The 18,050-nt window shown below is 36.2% G+C and overlaps 1 protein-coding gene across 1 annotated transcript in view; it reads left to right on the forward strand.

Annotated features, from left to right (window-relative positions):
• Positions 1-526: 526 nt before the first annotated feature.
• Positions 527-18,050, forward strand: part of LOC149816869 (uncharacterized) — a 75,062-nt gene continuing 57,538 nt past the window's right edge. The window contains exons 1-4 of the mRNA XM_089986691.1: positions 527-1,242; positions 3,615-3,716; positions 4,044-4,295; positions 17,330-17,449. Of these exons, the coding sequence (XP_089842817.1) occupies positions 871-1,242; positions 3,615-3,716; positions 4,044-4,295; positions 17,330-17,449 (846 nt within the window). The 5' untranslated portion in view covers positions 527-870. The remainder of the gene's footprint in view (positions 1,243-3,614; positions 3,717-4,043; positions 4,296-17,329; positions 17,450-18,050) is intronic.

The raw sequence follows: 18,050 nt of genomic DNA on the forward strand, positions 1-18,050 counted from the left end.
CCTGTATTTTAAAACGGAGGCGAGTTATTTTCAAAAACTTTTTCAAAGGTTAGTTTGACTTGCAAAAGTAAAATTTTGTGATGATAACAGAATCTCAACTCGAGACGACGACAAAGTTTGCATTGTTAAAGGGAGCTCCTGTTATAGCAGATGATGCAAAAGTTTACTGCTTAGAGAGAAAATGAAATGTTTGGATTTTTGAAGAATTAAAGTAATACTTTTTGGATGAATGACTTTTTTTGTCATTTTTTCAAACAATATTTTTTTTCAAATCATCGTTTCATGACGAGCATAACAGGGAAGGGTATTTCGATGCTGAGTGATGCCGATACATATAAGGATACTAGCTCCGCGAGTTCTTATGCCTGGCGCTCAGTGGGACCCCGAACACGAGATGTGAGAACATACACAACCCTCTCTTTCGTTGCCCCCCTCACCGCCCCCCCACCCCCCACCCCCCACCCCCACCCCCACCCCCGACTTCCTTCTTGTCTTCTTCTTCTTCTTGATTCCTGTGGATGCTATCCGGAGCCTCTGGTAAGAGTCCCTCCCTGTTACTGCCAAGGAGGAGGAGGAGGAGGAGGAAGAGGACTCGTGCGGACGCCCACCCTCCACCCGCGCGGCCCATCTCCTGACCTCCGCGCCACCGACGCTTCCCTTCCGGTCGCCATAGGATGCGCCTTGCCTCTTATTCTTATTTGAATAACGAGTTCACTTGGAATTAGGGTTTCGGATTGTCGGAGCCCGCCCGCCGTATCTTTTCTCTGTCGGGCAGGGCGCGTGCAGCTGAGAGTTTTGCTCTGTGGGGTTAGGGCTAGTTTCTAGGGTTAGGATTTAAAATCTGGGGATTTTCGGTCTCCGTTTGTGGAGATGGAGAGTTCTCGGAATCCGGTGGACAGAACGAGGGAGCTCGGATTGAAGAAACCTAGATTGTCGGATAAGGCCGAGAGGGGCCGAGCTGCCGGAGGAGGAGGCGGCGCATTCCTCGCTAGGTTCAGGGCGAACGACAGGGAGATAGATGGTGGCAGAGGAAGGGTCATCGTTGATGAGAATAAGGAGAGGGATGATTCGGGCAGGGGGGCTTGCACTCAGCAGCAGGAGCTCTTGAGTCAGTACAAGACGGCACTTCGGGAGCTCACGCTTAACTCCAAACCCATCATCACGAACCTCACGATCATTGCCGGGGAGAATACCCATGCGGCAAAGGGAATCGCTGCAATTGTCTGTGCGAACATCCTAGAGGTGGTTTTTGCTATAGTTGATTTCTTGTACTGAAAGGGAAAACAGAAATTTGACAAAAAAATTGTATTTTTGGTGGATGTTTAGTTCTATAATTCTATTGTACTCTTGAGTTGTTACGTTCAAAATCATGAAATTAATCGGGTCTCCTTCCTGTTATTCTCTCTCTTTTGTGTTTCTTTGGTGATGAGTGAGTGTCATATACCAGTTATTTGCTTTTCTTTGTTGTGCATTTATATGTATAGTAGTTGGAATGGTTGATGCCCTAGGATTTATTCATAATAGAATGTGTGAAATAAGAATTCTGCATTGCCAATGTATCCGGTTCATTAGTTTGTGCACTGGTGCATGTGACGCAAACAACCCTGTCTATGCCATCATAAGATGCACACACATACAGAACGTGTTCATGAACACCAGAATCTTGGACACCTGTACCCAAGAGGCATTTTCTCTGACTTCATGTTTGATGAATATTGAATCGTACCATTCTTATAGATAAGAGTTATAATTTCCATGTGGGTTCCAAACTTTTGGTACAATGAGGATTGCGCACTCCATGAGCAGCCTTATCTATGAAATATCAGACCTCACATTCTTGTTGAAGGGGAAATTTTGTTTCTACTGCTGCTAACTATATCGATCAGTGAAGCTTCATTTCGGAAATGGGATGGGCGGAATGTATTCCTTGTTGATCTTTCTGGTAGTTTGAGTTTTGAACCATGGGGGATGAATCTTTGGTTTGACATATCTTAGTGCGGACTCTGTTACAGTGAACTTCACATTCAAATTGTGCTTTCAGAATCCAGGAAGAATAATTGATCAGTTTGACAAATTCTTTCTGTGAGTTTTATTGAAGAAATTGTTCAGAGAAACATTTGGCTATTGAGAGAGCACATAATTCAACAAGTAAATGACCCTTAACAATTAACGTTATTGGAATCAGGCGATTATATCGCTTTTTGCACTTTCTGATAATGTTATTGTTGTTGTCTTTCTTTGGTGGTTGATCTTCGCCAACTTGTGGTACCGGAATTTGATATCTTTGTTCCTTGACAACTTCTAAATCAGTGGTTCATTTTTTTTTCTTTCTTGCTTCCCATGAGTCAGAAGCATGGTAGATCATCTCTCTCCCTCTCTCTCTCTATTGGGGAAATTCCTATTTGAAAGCTTTAGAAAATCACTTACCCCTTGTTCTTCCTTCCATGAAGTTTCGGATCTGCCTTATCCAATTGCAAATCTCTGAAGGAGAAAAAAGGTTTTTTACTTCTTGATCCAGCTTCCATGTAAAGAATTTGTGGTTAGATTCCAATCAAAACATGAATAGACCCAATTTTAGGGATAAATCCCTGGGTGTATGAAGTATGAACTGATCTTGGTTCTGAGTGTTTGGTTGAAGATGGGTTTAATACTTGCCACACATAGTGAGAACCATGGCCAAAATGGCCTGAAAAGAAAAAAAAAAGTGACAGAAAATGCAGCCAGCTTTTGGTCCAAAGACTTTAAAAAAAAGTCAACTTATATGAAATGACCAGTATCATGTTATAAATTACAAACAAGGTGCGCCATATGAAACTTTATAAAGAAAAAGTGTATCATGTTGTACTGTTATAAGATCGGTATATTATATAATAAAATGCAACTAGATTTCACAGCATTTGTCTAAAACCGTTCTTTCGCCTACCAAACAACTCTATGAGAAGAAGGACCATTGCCTACTACAAAATAGGCCTTTGGTCTGTCATGTTTAGAACAACTTAAACAATATAACCTATTTGTATAGTATGGTTATCAAGACAATCAAGCCTATGTTTGATGCCCTAGCTTTCATTATTTGTCCTTAGCGACTTTTCTTTTTTGTCCTTTTTGACCAAAATGATATGTTATAGATTTCATTTTGGAGATGGAAATGCAAACTGAAGAAGAAATGGCACAAAATATGGAGATGGCAGTTGCTATAGGTAGAGGGTGGTGCACATGGATGGAGAGAAACACAAGCATGTTTTAGAATTCAAGTGTGCTCACTAGCTGTTGTTCTGATTCTCATTATGATCAATGTTAACTTTGTGCTATTGTAGAAAGAACCAGTAACAAATTTTGATGAAGTAACTGCAACATGAAAGGGACTACATGATGGTTTATTTATTATTTGTAGTATAGCACTGTTTCCTTTATTTTTTTCATTTGATGCATAAGCAGGTAGAACTCATTTTCCCACCTATTGCTTTTGGCATAGTGAGGAACATCAACATAAATATAGAAAGATTTCTAATAGTCCTCCATGTGTTTGTTATATCAAGATAAAGATTGATGATTGTTTTTCCTGTGAAGTTTGTTCATTACACCATGGCTGATATTTCTAGTGAAATTTGCAGGTTCCCAGTGAGCAAAAGTTGCCTTCTCTGTATCTTCTAGACAGTATTGTAAAGAATATCAGGGGGGATTATGTCAAGTACTTTGCTGTGAGGCTTCCTGAGGTGAGATTTTTTTGGAGACTTGTTTTCTTGTTGGGTTGTTAACTGATGTAACAAAACTATTGCTGCAGATTGTGCAGTTATCTTATATATTAATATTCATTCCATATGAAGCATCCTTCAATTTTATTATTAAAGTTATCATTCTAGAATTTTTTCTCCCTGTTGCTTGAAGTTAAATATCTTTGAAAGTTATCCTACAAAAAAATCTTTGTAAGCCTAATGCCAACTTTTACATCTATTCATCAATCATTTTTTCTTTTCCTTGATTATTTTTCTTTTAGTTAGCATTCAATTTCCACATAGTCAGAGTAATTGCTGTTCATCTAGGTATTTTGCAAGGCCTACAAACAAGTTGATCCATCCATACATCCCAGTATGCAGCATCTCTTCAGGACCTGGAAGGGTGTATTCCCACCACCGCCACTTTGTGTCATTGAGCAAGAACTTGATTTTCCACCTGCTGTAAATGGTTCATCTTCTGGAGTGCCTGCATCTAGACCTGATTCTCAATCTCCGCGCCCAGCACATAGCATTCATGTAAATCCCAAATACTTGGAGGCAAGGCAGCAATCGAGCAGGGTAATTACTACCTATAGTTATGGCAAAGTATAAATAATTGAGCAGTATATTTTAATTATTACTGTAAATCCTGTAATTTGTTTCTGTATGTTTCAAAATGCAAACTTAATTACATCAGATTATGTTTTTTTTTAATTAGAACGGAATTCCCATCTTTCCATTTTTTATATGTTTCCTTTTTTTTTTTTGAGAAAACCACATTGGCATTAAATAATGATTAAGTGGCTTGTCGGTTTGTTTTATGTCTAAAGTGGATGTGCTTTCGTGCACCTTTTTCTGGTAAGTGTTCTGGGTTTATCTCCTGCATTACGCTTCTGTGACACTTGGATGCAGTTTTCTATTTATTTGATTATGATTTTAGTTTTACACATATGCATAGGCTGAGACAACATGAATGTTGGTTATTATTATTTTCCAGTGTCCAGTCAGCTCAATGGACAAATTGGAATATAGGACTTGACAATATCAAACATGAGAAGGGTGTATCATCGAACACCCTTCTCATTTGATCCAAACCAGATGCACTCGCGTGATCAATGGAGCCCGCAAAAAATGATGTTTTTTGGGGTCTTTAGCCGTGGTTGCTTGTGCTGCTAAAGACCCCCAAGGCTTTAGCTGCGGTTGCTCACCACCGCTAAAGCCTGTTTTTGAGCAAAATTGGATGCACATTGTGTGTCTGACACTGTTCGAGGGTAGTGTTGTTCGAAGTTACCCTGTTCTCTATTAAACATATATTATGTTTATATTTTTTACAATAACATGAATGGTCCAAGAACATTCTAAGTTCTCTTTTAAGCCAAGCATCATGCCTATAGCAGCATATAGAGGACTAAATGCGAGTGAACACAATGTTTGTAATATCTATTTCTACTGTGCTAGTAATAATTGAGTCAGATTATATTTTGCCAATGCTAGGAAGACATCTAATTTTTGTTTTTTCTGAATGTCTACTTTTGACTATGCTTGTTACAGATATTTTTGTAGGAAATACTTGTTTGTATCATCATGGTAATTCATTTTATCCACTAGGGCTTTGGGTACCAAACATAATCACATATACCACCAGTCTTGGCTACATCTTGTCGAGGCAACTTCTCACTATAATATAGTTTAGTTGATAAATCTCGGGCAAAACTTGGGGCTTAAAAATTTTAAAAATACAAAGCAGAAATAAGTGAGAAAATAACTGTTAAGATATGCATAATTGCATATACATGTATGTACATATAAATATATAATGTACATATACATTATGTATATATATCTATTTTAGCATTGTAATACTTAAATACCCAATAAGGGGTATTTTAGTCTTTTCACAGCCTTGTAATGGGTTGTGCCCATTAGGGGCACAACAGTCTTTTATTCTTATTTTAGTAAACTAGTTTTTTAGTTTTGTTTTGAGGGCATAAGTGTCATCAGCCCATAGACTCATAGAGTCATTGGGACCTCCCCAACAGCTCTATTTCTACCCGTTGGGGAGTGTCCCAAGGGCTCTAGTTGTGTATAAATAAGGGTATTCCACTCTTGTAAAGGCAATGCTTTCTCAAGCATTTTGGATATACAAATTCTATATTTTTTATTGTGTTCTTTTTGGCCCCTAAGTGGCCTATTTGTATGCACGTGTTTATGTGATTGACCAATAAGTGGTATATGTGCTCTTTAATATTGTGTTATTGTAAGCCCATAAGTGGCATTCTCTTGTTCTTTTTCTTGTTTTATTATAAGGTATAAGAGCCTTGGTGTTCTTGGGTTGTGACTTGTACATGAAGATCAAGAGGAAGATCATGAGATTGGTGGAGCATTGGTTTGTTGCCTCGAGAAGTGCACCATCAGACCTCTTCAACACATTTTTTGTTATCTTCTTCTTGTCCCTTCTCTTTTTCTAGTTCTCTTTCTTTATCTCTTCTTGTAAAAATAGAGGCTGAAAGAAAATTTGTCATTATCTCCATTCTCGTGAAACTCAATGATACGAACAATGTAATGTGGACATTCATAATAAAACACAAAATATGGAAAAAGGGTTTATGGGGTTTGGTTGATGGTATCGAAAGAGAACCTAAGCTTATGCTCACCAAGATCGAGAATGGAAAGGAAGTAACACTTCAAGGCGATAAAATGTCCAAAGCCGTTGCCGAATATGAGAAAAGATGGAAAGAATGGAGGATAACAACAAACAACAACAACTACGCCTTCATCCCAAAACAATTGGGGTCGGCGATATGAACCAACAAAGAAAATCATTCTGGGTCTTCCACATGAATCCTGCTCCTCCATTCCTTTCTATCCAATGCCATGTCCTCGGTGAGGTTCAAAGCATTCATATCCTTTCCTATCACCTCCATCCATGTCTTCCTAGGCCTACCCCGACCTCTTTTAACTAATATATTTTCCCATTTCTCCATCCTTCTAACTGGAGCATCATTAGGCCTTCGTCGAATATGTCCAAACCACCGTAAATGATTCTCTCTCATCTTATTTTCAATGGGTGCAACGCCTACCTTCTGACGTATCTCCTCGTTCCAAATCTTATCTTTTATTGTATTTCCACACATCCATCTCAGCATACGCATCTCAGCTACACTCATTTTTTGAATATGATGTCTCTTGGCAGCCCAACATTCCGTACCATATAGTAAAACGGGCCTAATAGTCATCCTATAAAACTTTCCCTTCAACCGCAATGGCATTCTACGATCGCACAACACTCCAGTTGCACTCTTCCATTTCATCCACCCAACCTTTATCCTATGATTTACATCTCTATCAATTTCTCCATACTTTTGAATGATAGATCCCAAATATTTGAAAGAATCATCCACCGGTATTTCTTGCTCACCAAGCTTCACTACACTCCCATCTCTATTTCGTTGCTTACTAAATCGACATTCCATGTATTCTGTCTTACTCTTACTCAACTTAAAACCTCTTGCTTCCAATGTCTGTCTCCATAATTCTAACTTAGCATTAACCCCAGCTCTAGACTCATCAATCAAAACAATATCATCAGCAAACAACATACACCACGACACATTTTCTTGAATTGATCTCGTAAGCTCATCCATCACTATAGCAAATAGGAAAGGGCTTAAAGCAGATCCTTGATGTAACCCAACCGTTATAGGAAAATTGGTTGTCACCCCTCCACAAGTGCGGACATTGGTTACTGCTCCTTCATACATATCTTTAATTATACTAATGTACTTGAGAGAAACACCTTTCTTCATCATTGTCCACCAGAGAACGTCCCTAGGTACTCTATCGTAAGCCTTCTCCAAATCAATAAAAACCATATGCAAATCTTTGTTCCTCTCTCTATTTCTCTCAATAAGTTGTCTAAGAAGATGTATAGCTTCCATAGTAGATCTTCCAGGCATAAAACCAAATTGATTCTCTGATATCATGACAACCTTTCTCAACCTAGACTCAATCACCCTCTCCCAAAGTTTCATAGTATGACTCATGAGTTTTATACCACGATAGTTTGTGCAATCTTGTATATCACCCTTATTCTTATATAGAGGCACCAAAGTACTCTTTCTCCACTCATTAGGCATCTTATTTGTCCGCCAAATCTTGTTAAAAAGATTTGTCAACCATTCTAAACCTTTCTCTCCCAAGCATTTCCAAGCCTCAATAGGTATACCATCTGGGCCAACTGCTCTTCTTGATTTCATTTTCTTCAAAGCCTCTGCAATTTCTTTCTTTTGAATCTTGCGCATAAAGTCACAATTCATCTCATGAAAAGGAATGGAAAAGTCTCCAAGATCTTGAGCATGACTTTCATTAAATAGCTTATCAAAATAATCTTTCCATCTCTCCTTAATCTCCTCATCTTTGACTAAAACCCTTTGCGTTTCATCTTTGATACATCTAACCATACCCAGATCCCTCGATTTCCTATCTCTCATTTTTGCAATCCTATAAATATCCTTCTCACCCTCTTTGGTATCCAACTTGTCATAAACCTCCTTATATACCTTATCCCTCGCGTTCCGAAATACTTTTTTAGCTTCCTTCTTTGCTATCATATACTTCTCCAAATTCTCATTATCACGACTTTTACTTAGATTTCTATAACACTCTCTTTTAACCTTAATAGCTAATTTGACATCCTCGTTCCACCACGATGTATCCTTACCTAGCGGTGCATCGCCTTTAGACTCACCCAATACCTCCTTAGCCACCTTTCTCATGCCACCCGCTATCTTATTCCACATAGATTCTGAATCCTCCTCGAGACACCAATCAACTTCCTTAACTACCCGCTCTACAAACATTCCTTGTTTAGATCCTTTCAGTGCCCACCACTTAATTCTAGGATCTATCCTATGTCTATCCCTTTTGCGACATTGTCTAATTCTAAGATTTAAAATTAAGACTCTATGTTGTGTAGCTACACTTTCTCCCGGTATAACCTTACAATCGATGCAACAACCCCTATCTTTCTTTCTAAGTAGGAAAAAATCTATCTGACTCGTATTAACCCCACTTTTAAAAGTTACTAGGTGAGACTCCCTCTTCCTAAACCAAGTGTTTGCTAAGATCATATCATAGGACAAACCAAAATCTAAAATCCTTTCTCCACTATCGTTTCTTTCTCCTATACCATAGCCTCCATGGATACTCTCAAATCCATCCCTACTAATGCCTACATGCCCATTAAGGTCACCGCCGCTGAAAAGCCTTTCTCCATAAGATATCCCTTGTACTACTCCATCTAAATCTTCCCAAAATTGACGCTTAGTGGAATCATCTAAACCTACTTGAGGTGCATAAACACTAATAATATTAATAATATCCGTACCTAATACTAATTTAATAAGTAAAATCCTATCACCCTTCCTACGGACCTCAACTACATTATCTATAAACTCACGACTCATAACAATCCCTACTCCATTCCTATTCCTATTTATTCCGGTATACCAAATCTTATATCCCCAAGGTTCTATCACTTTTGCTTTCTCACCTACCCATTTGGTCTCTTGTAGACATAAAATATCAATCTTTCTCCTACAAATAACATCTACTAACTCTACCAACTTACCAGTTAAAGACCCTATGTTCCAAGTGGCTAACCTAATTCTATGGTCTTGGACTAACTTCTTTACCCCCACCCGTCCAACAAAGTGAGGGAACCCTTGCCTATTTGACACCACACCCGGGCGCTGGTGTGACGCATCGCTTCCGGGCTACGACCTAGCAACCCTTGCCCATTTATCACTGCCTCCGGGCCTATAGAGTACAACGCGTCGCTCAGTAGGGAACGCCCCAACGAGATTCTCATATTGGTTCATATTCATAGGGTATGACTAAGTTTTTATGCTGGCTGTCACAGACCTACCGCAACCCTCCTCCTTTATCCGGGCTTGGGACCGGCAGTGTATAACTAAACAGACGGAGTTAAAGAATGGAGGATGAGTCATTTAAAAATTATTGGATGATTCATCAATAATGTTGACATTAAGAAGTGCTCAAGTTTGGCAAAGCTAATGATGCATGAAAATATCTTAGGGATATGTATTGTCTAAAGGATATAACTTATATATATAATGTACAAAACAAAGTTAGAAACATGAGTCAAGGAGAAATGAGCATTAGGAAGTACTATAATGCTCTTTCTTTTCTTTAGGATGAATTGACTCTTTTAAAGCTTAAGTGACATTGCCCTCAAGATGTAGAACTCCGTGAAAATTAAATCAAAATAGAGCATTTTTACCAATTCGTAAATGCGCTTAGACCCAAATTTGAAGGGATCAAATAGACCCTTCTTCATAGACGAGTACCTACCATAGTAGAAATGTTTGAAGAATTAATTATGGAGGAAAATAGATTAACGAAACCTACCTCTACTAAAGATGAATCGATGCTTGTTATGTTAAGGGCCGAAAACCACAGAAGGGCTTACAAGCCCCCTCACTTTGGAAGAAGCTCCAATGATTATTGGGAAAACTCCAATGATTATGGAAGAGACTCAAATGATCATGAAAGAAATGACTATGAGTACAAGAAAAGTGGTAAGTTAATATGTCACTTTTGCAATGAGTCGGGTCACATCAAGCCTTTTTGCCTAAAAAAGAAAAGAGAAGATCGAAGATATGAAAGAAGGTGCCTTTCGTAGGACCATCTTTTGAAAGAAATGGTGAAAGCGTGGGCTCAATGTCTTTAGCGCAACTCATGGAAACACTACAACCAATATTAAAAAATCAAGCCTCTTCTCTCTTCGGTGCGGTCGTGTGCACATATATTGATCCGGGTAAGACTTCTTGGATTCTTGATTCCGGAGCTTTTTTTCATATGACTCCAAATGAGTCTATACTATATGAATGCCATATTAACCCAAATGATTCTTATGTTTCAACCCCTGATGAAACCTCTTTAAAAATCAAAAGTTTTGGAACTTTGCAAAAAAACATCAAACCTTTCATATACCAAATATTAAAATAGTGTCAAAATTGAATTTAAATCTCCTATGTGTTTCTCAAATTGCGCATCATGGGTGCAAAATTTCTTTCTTATTTAATAGTTGTTTGATACAAGATCTCCAGTCCAGGAAGTCGATTGGGCAAGGCCATAGAAGGGGAGATTTTTATGTAATGGACAACCTTCAATTATCAAACCATATTTTTTATAATTTTGTAGAAAAGAAAGATATAGAAAATTGGCACAAAAGATTAGAACATCCTATTACGTCAAAATTATATTTGTTTTCATTTCTTGCAAATTATAAAGAAAAAAATTTAGTTTATGAAGATTGTATTTTTGGTAAAATGAAATCCTTGCCATTTGGACCTAGTCATTTTATATCTAAAGATCGGCTCCGGTTGGATCCAAAGGAAGAATATTGTACTATGTTATTTTTTTGGAACATTTTAGTAGACACACTTGAATATATTTTCTTAAGCACAAATCTGAAGTATTTGATTGCTTCCAAAAATTTCATCATTATGCAAAAACTCAATTTAAAGCCAACATTAAAATTTTTAGGTCCAATTTCGAAGGCGAATTTTTATCAAATGACTTAAAAAATTATCTTGATTTCATAGTCACTTGTATCGTTAAAGGTAATTTCTCGGCGAGGGTATTTCTCAAAGCGATTTTCAAAAGCTGATAAATCTCAGGAGTTTAAAAAATTGACAAAGATATAAATAACAACAAAAAACCTAAGAAAATAATAAGTTTTGTATTATTTTTCTTTCAAAAAACATAAAGAAAATGATTTAAAGGTTTTAAAATTATAAAAGAAACAAAAAAATAGGAAATACAAAGTTAAAATTTAAAAAAACAAAAAACTAAAAAATATCACGATGTTTTTGATTTGCCAATATTTTGAAAATATTACAAGCTTGAAATTGCCGATAATATCGCGATATATTCAAAATATCGGCGATATCGGTGACATTGCTTAATTTATATGTGATTATTTATCAAAAATCTTGTCCTTGTACTCCTCAACAAAATGATTTAGCCGAAAGGAAACATAGACATATTGTTGAGACCAGTGTTTTAAAACTCGCCGAGTCAACTCGTTGACTCGGCTGACTCGGCCCTCCAGCGAGTCAACCCGGCAAGGCAAACTCGGGCTTGACTCGGCCTGACTCGGGCGAGTTCTGGGATGTTTGAAATTTGTTTTTTGAGTTTCAAATGGTAATGATATATATACATATATGCAGTCTACTGTTTACTGTCTATACAATCTAGTTGAAAAATCATAGGTGCAAGTTGTATCTAAGCAATCTGACCTCATATATGTGTTCAACATGGTTTATTTGCTAGGAATCACACCTTTATCATATTTTTTTATGTAAAAATATGTTTTTTTGAGTCATGAAATTTTGGCATATTGTAGGCCATTGATTTGTGAAGCCCTTGAGAAACTTGCTTACATGTTGACAAACTATTTGAAAAAAAAATTGTGTTCTAATAGATTGTATGTACAATTGACTGTGTAAAAACATACATTGAAAAACTTACTCTATTGGCAAAACCAGGAGATTTTTGTATGCATTTGCTTTTGTCAAATAAAAAATGGTCTATTTTGCAGTTTCAGACCTTGTTTACCTCAAAATTGGGATTGATATGAAAAATCAGATAAACTGTTGAAATGGAGAACCAGGTCTTGAGTAAGGCTAAAAGAGTCTAGTACTTTCTGCAAGCTGATGAAATGGTTTGGGAGTCTGGACTTAAACTAGCAAAATTAATGAATTTTTGCTTGTCGTGACCAACTGTTCTACATCTAATAAACTTTTAATCTTTAAACTCCCAGATTTCTGTGGCACATGACAAATTGACTGTCAAAGTGCTTGTATAGATATCAAATTCAATTATTCAAGCAAACCTCTAGCTCTTTGCAGTTGTTTTTATATTCTTACAGACATTTGGAGACTATGTTTACACAAAAACATGGTTTCAGACAAATTATATATTGTTTTTCTTTTAAAATCAAAAGTTAACAAAACCCGGTCCGAGTCACCGAGTTGACCCGTTGAGTCACGAGTCAATCAAGAACGAGTCGAGTTCCGAGTCACGGGTTTTAAAACCTTGGTTGAGACTACTAGAATACTTCTTATATCAAGAAATGTTCTTAAAAAATTTTGGGCCGAAGCCGCCCTTACGACGGTCTATTTAATAAATAAAATGCCTTCAAATATTATTGATTTTTTTTCCTATTGAAAAATTATTTAAAACTCCTTCCGGTTATAAAAGGTTAAGAGTTTTTTGTTAAAAATGCTTTGTCCTTACCAACAATAATGACAAACTTTCTGCTAAAGTTATTCCTTGTGTTTTCTTGGGATACACCGAAAACCAAAAAGGGTATAGATGTTATGAAGTTAGAAAGGACAAGCTATATGTTTCAAGAAATGTCACGTTCCTTGAAAACGAAAATGAGTTTGATAAATATAAAACCAAAGAACATTATGATTATTGATTTTTTTTTATCATACTAATGAGCATGATAAAGTTGTCAATTATGATAGTAATGACATTCATGATGTGCATGAGAGTGACAATGAGGACACTCATGATGCACATGAGAATGAAAATGAAGGTCTTGATGACATAGACCTCTCACATAATGAAGTTCAAACTTATACTCGACGTACCGAAGATCATCCTCCATGTATCCTAGAAAGATATTCCCAAAAACGAGACATAAATTCATCTAGTATTAGAAAATCCATGAGGATTTCCAAAGGTCCAAGTAGATTTGTGTCATATGACTATTTTGAACCCAAATATAGAGCATGTCTGATGGCCATCCACTCATTTATGTCCTCCTATAATGATGCTAAAAATCATTAAGAATAGATTAGAGCCATCAATGAATTATGAGCTTTAGAAAAGACAAAAGCTTGAAAAATTCAAACATTACCCAAAGGAAAAAAAATAATAGGGTGTAGATGAGTTTATAAAATTAAAACCAAAAGTGATTAGACATTAGAGATGTATAAAGCTAGATTTGTAGACAATGGATATAGTCAAGAGTATGATGAAACATTTGCTCCGGTTGCTTGAATGACCACTGTTAGAACTTTTGTTTTTATAGCCTCAATTAAAAAATTGCTCATCTTTCAAATGGACGTTAAAAATAATTTTTTTGAATGGTAACCTTAACAGAGAAGTTTACATGGAACCCCCACCAGGATTAGGGTTGGCACATGAAAAAATCCTTCAGTTGCACACGACTTTGTACGGTCTAAAACAAGCTCCTAAGGCTTGGTATGATTGATTCAGTAGTGTGATGACACAACTTGACTTTAAATCTTGTTTGTTAAGTTTTCTAATGCAGTCATGGTAGTATTACTTCTCTATTTTGATGACATGATTATCATAGAAGGTGATAAGAAAGGAGTTAGTCATATCAAAGATGTTCTCAAGGCTAACTTTGATATGACAAATCTTGGTTTCTTACGATATTTTCTTAGAATTAAAGTGACTTACTCACCTCGTAGTTATTATTTGCAGTGTTTTAAAACTCGCTGAGTCAACTCGTTGACTCGGCTGACTCGGCTCGGCTCACCCCTCCAACGAGTCAACCCGGCAAGGCAAACTCGGTTTGCCAAAACTTGGGCTTGACTCGGGCTTGACTCGGCCTGACTCGGCCTGACTCGGGCGAGTTTTGGGATGTTTGAAATTTGTTTTTTGAGTTTCAAATTACAGTTTCGAAATATATAAGTACATATATTTTAACAAGGGTTACCCCCATATTTTGTATAAAAAAGAAAATAAAAATCATTTAAAGATAAAAAAGCATTTAAATCCATAGAATAAAATCGCGATGTTGTTCGAACTACTGTTCACCCTGTGTTACTGTTATCAACTTATTCTAGCAAAATATTTTAAAGAAATGATTCTCACTATATATGGCGGGTCAAGTGTGCCTATGGGAAGTCACATTTAGGTTTCATCATCCATTTGTTACGTGAACAAGCATTGTACATATTCAAATATTAGTAGTCTTTTTATAGTTGTGCCATTAATATATTTCCTGCATAGTTTTATACATGAGAAAATTGCTTATTTATGTTGATATTGGGCATTCTGTAAACTTTCAATATGCACATATATCCCTGTTTTACATTTATGGATTTGTTAATTAAAACTTTTAAAACAAGCTAGCATATATGATTGGCCATTTTAGGAACCTTAGGTAGTAGCAGACTGAACTCATGGTGACCAAATCCTCTAATTCAAGTCATGAATTAGTCAAAGTGCTTGTATAGATATCAAATTCAATTATTCAAGCAAACCTCTATCGCTCTTTGCAGTTGTTTTTATATTCTTACAGACATTTGGAGACTATGTTTACTCAAAACATGGTTTCAGACAAATTATATATTGTTTTTCTTTTAAAATCAAAAGTTAACAAAACCCGGTCCGAGTCACCGAGTTGACCCGTCGAGTCACGAGTCAATAAAGAACGAGTTGAGTTCCGAGTCACGGGTTTTAAAACCTTGATTATTTGTCACAGACTAAGTATGTAGCAGAGAAACGATAAGGTTTTCTTATGAAAAACAATTAGATATTCCAAAGGTTATCAATGCCAATATAAAGAAGAATGATGGACAACCTTTGAAGGATCCAACTCCTTACAGACAGATGATTGAAGCTTTATCTTATCTCTCTATTACTCGCCTTGATATTCCAGATGCTACTCTGCTAGTCAATTTAACCATGCTCCTATTACAATACATCTGAGTGTTGTAATGAGGATTATTAGATATATCAGAAACACTATTAACTATGATTTATTTTTTGTCATCTTCTTCCCCATTAGAAGATTGCATATTCAGACTCCGATTCGGGAGGAGATGCGAATAATCGTCGCTCAACTATGGTTTTTTTGTGTTTTTTAGGGGATTCATTGATTTCGTGAAAATGCAAGAAGCAACAAAAGATGTCCTTGTCTTCTATAAAAGCAGAGTGCCGAGCTATGACAACCACTACTTATGAGTTAGTATGGCTGAAACAATTGTTAGAAGACTTGGGAGTTTACGTAGAAAAACCCTCAAGATCGTATTCTGACAACAAAAGTGCAGTTTACATTGCCGTCAATCACATATTTCATGAGTGAACCAAACATATCAAAATGGACTGCCATTATGTTAGAGAAGATTTTTTGAAGAAGAGCATTACATTGCCATATGTACCATCCGAGTATCAATTGGCGGACCTCTTCACAAAAATACTTCCTTCATCAAGATTTCAATTTTTCCTTGGCAAATTCTCAGTTGTGGCACCGTGAGTTTGAGGGGGGTTGTTAAGATATGCATAATTGCATATACATGTATGTATATAAATATAATATATATATATATATATATTTATATATATACATTATATATATATTTTAGCATTGTAATAGTTAAATACCCAATAGGGGTATTTTAGTCTTTTCACAGACTTTTAATAGGTTGTGCCCATTAGGGGCACACCAGTCTTTTATTCTTATTTTAGTAAACTAGGCTTTTAGTTTTGTTTTGAGGGCATAAGTGTCATCAGCCCATAGAGTCGTTGAGACCTCCCCAATGGCTCTATTTCTAACCGTTAGGGAGTGTTCCAAGGGCTCTCAAGGGGCTTTAGTTGTGTATAAATAGGTGTATTCCCCTCTTGTATAGACAATGCTTTCACAAGCATTTTGGATATACAAATTTTATATTTTTTATTGTGTTCTTGGCCCCTAAGTGGCCTATGTGTATGTGTTTATGTGATTGACCCATAAGTGGTCTTTGTGCTCTTCAATATTGTGTTCTTGTAAATCACATAAGAGGCACTCTCTTGTTCTTTTTCTTGTTTCGTTACAATAACATGTTTATATAATAAAATACATATATAATAAAATAAAAAGAAGGAAAACATATTTAAGATATAGAAAAGAAGTAAAAAAAGTAAAAGTAACTGATAATATCATGATATTATTGTGATAATATTACAATATATATAAGTTTCTGATATTTTCAAAATATCGCGAGATTTTGCCTTTAATATTGTTTTATGAATTTACAAAGATATTATAATATCACCTATTCTGTGACTATGGTTCAAAAAATCCTTATGTATGGATATGAATGCTTCTCATGGACTTGAAAGATATTCATGCTCAGGAGTCAAAATGGATATCCTTTGGCACCATCCAAGTCTTCTTTTATTTTATGTAACGTGAAAGTCAAAATGTTCCCAGAACAATTATAGCTGAGCTAGGTTTGGTGGTACATGGCTATCCTTACACAGCCTGAAGTTTTATCTATTGTCATTTTGGAGTAAATATCAATGCAGCGATGAATGACTTCCAGTGCTTTTTCTTCTCTTTTGTTGTCTTTCTGAGCTGTCAATCTACTACATATATGGATCTTTTACCATGATGTGGATATATTATTTTAAAGTTTTGCCTAGTGGAAGTTTGTATTTTATGCCATATTGATATGCCTGCAGCCTTGAAAATTCCCTCAAATTGACTTGTTTTCCTTATCAATTTTGATATTTATTTTAGTTTTATGATATGCTTTATTTTCTTCATCTATGTGTTGCAGTCTAAGGGAATTGAAACTGAAAGCAGTGGAAACACACTGATGGAGGAAGTAGAGAGGCCCGAGCGAACCTCTATTTCTGGGAGTCCAAAACCATGGGCAGAAGTCCCTGCTAAGATGGCTGTATGCGATCTTGTTATCTGCTCATTTTTCTTTTATACTATGCTGAAGTGTGTGCATGAAGACCTTGCAGTGCATTCCGCTACCTTATGCTGCATGAAATTTCCACACTTCCACTTGAACATCATTTAGCTCAACAAAAGCACTTGTTTACAGTGAATTCATCTGAACGGCAAATATGATTTACGTATTATGGGATACATTTTCGTAAAAACCTTTCTATGTATGAAAACCTTTACTTTTGATATCTCTTTCTATGTATGAAAACCTTTCCATGTGATAACATTTATGATTTATGTGCAAATATATGATAACTTAATAAATACATCGTTCTAGAATTTTTTATGAAATACCCTTGTTATAAAACCTTAGTTAATGGTGAAACTGATGCAAATTGTGGCTTTCATAAGGCAATGTTACTATGATGAACTTTATGAAATCACATCAAAGCGATGATGTAAATGTAGCCAAACATTTAATGCCTCATTTGTTTTTCCAAAGGAAATATTTTGTACTGTAATGCTGTTGCATATTCGCTAACAAGTAAAAAACTTTTATTTATGGATTATAATTCCTCTTGACAGGGGGGAATGTAGACATTTCC

The sequence above is a fragment of the Nuphar pumila genome, chromosome 14 (genome assembly GCF_984573655.1).
Source record: "Nuphar pumila chromosome 14, dmNupPumi1.hap1.1, whole genome shotgun sequence".
Classification (NCBI taxonomy): domain Eukaryota; kingdom Viridiplantae; phylum Streptophyta; class Magnoliopsida; order Nymphaeales; family Nymphaeaceae; genus Nuphar; species Nuphar pumila.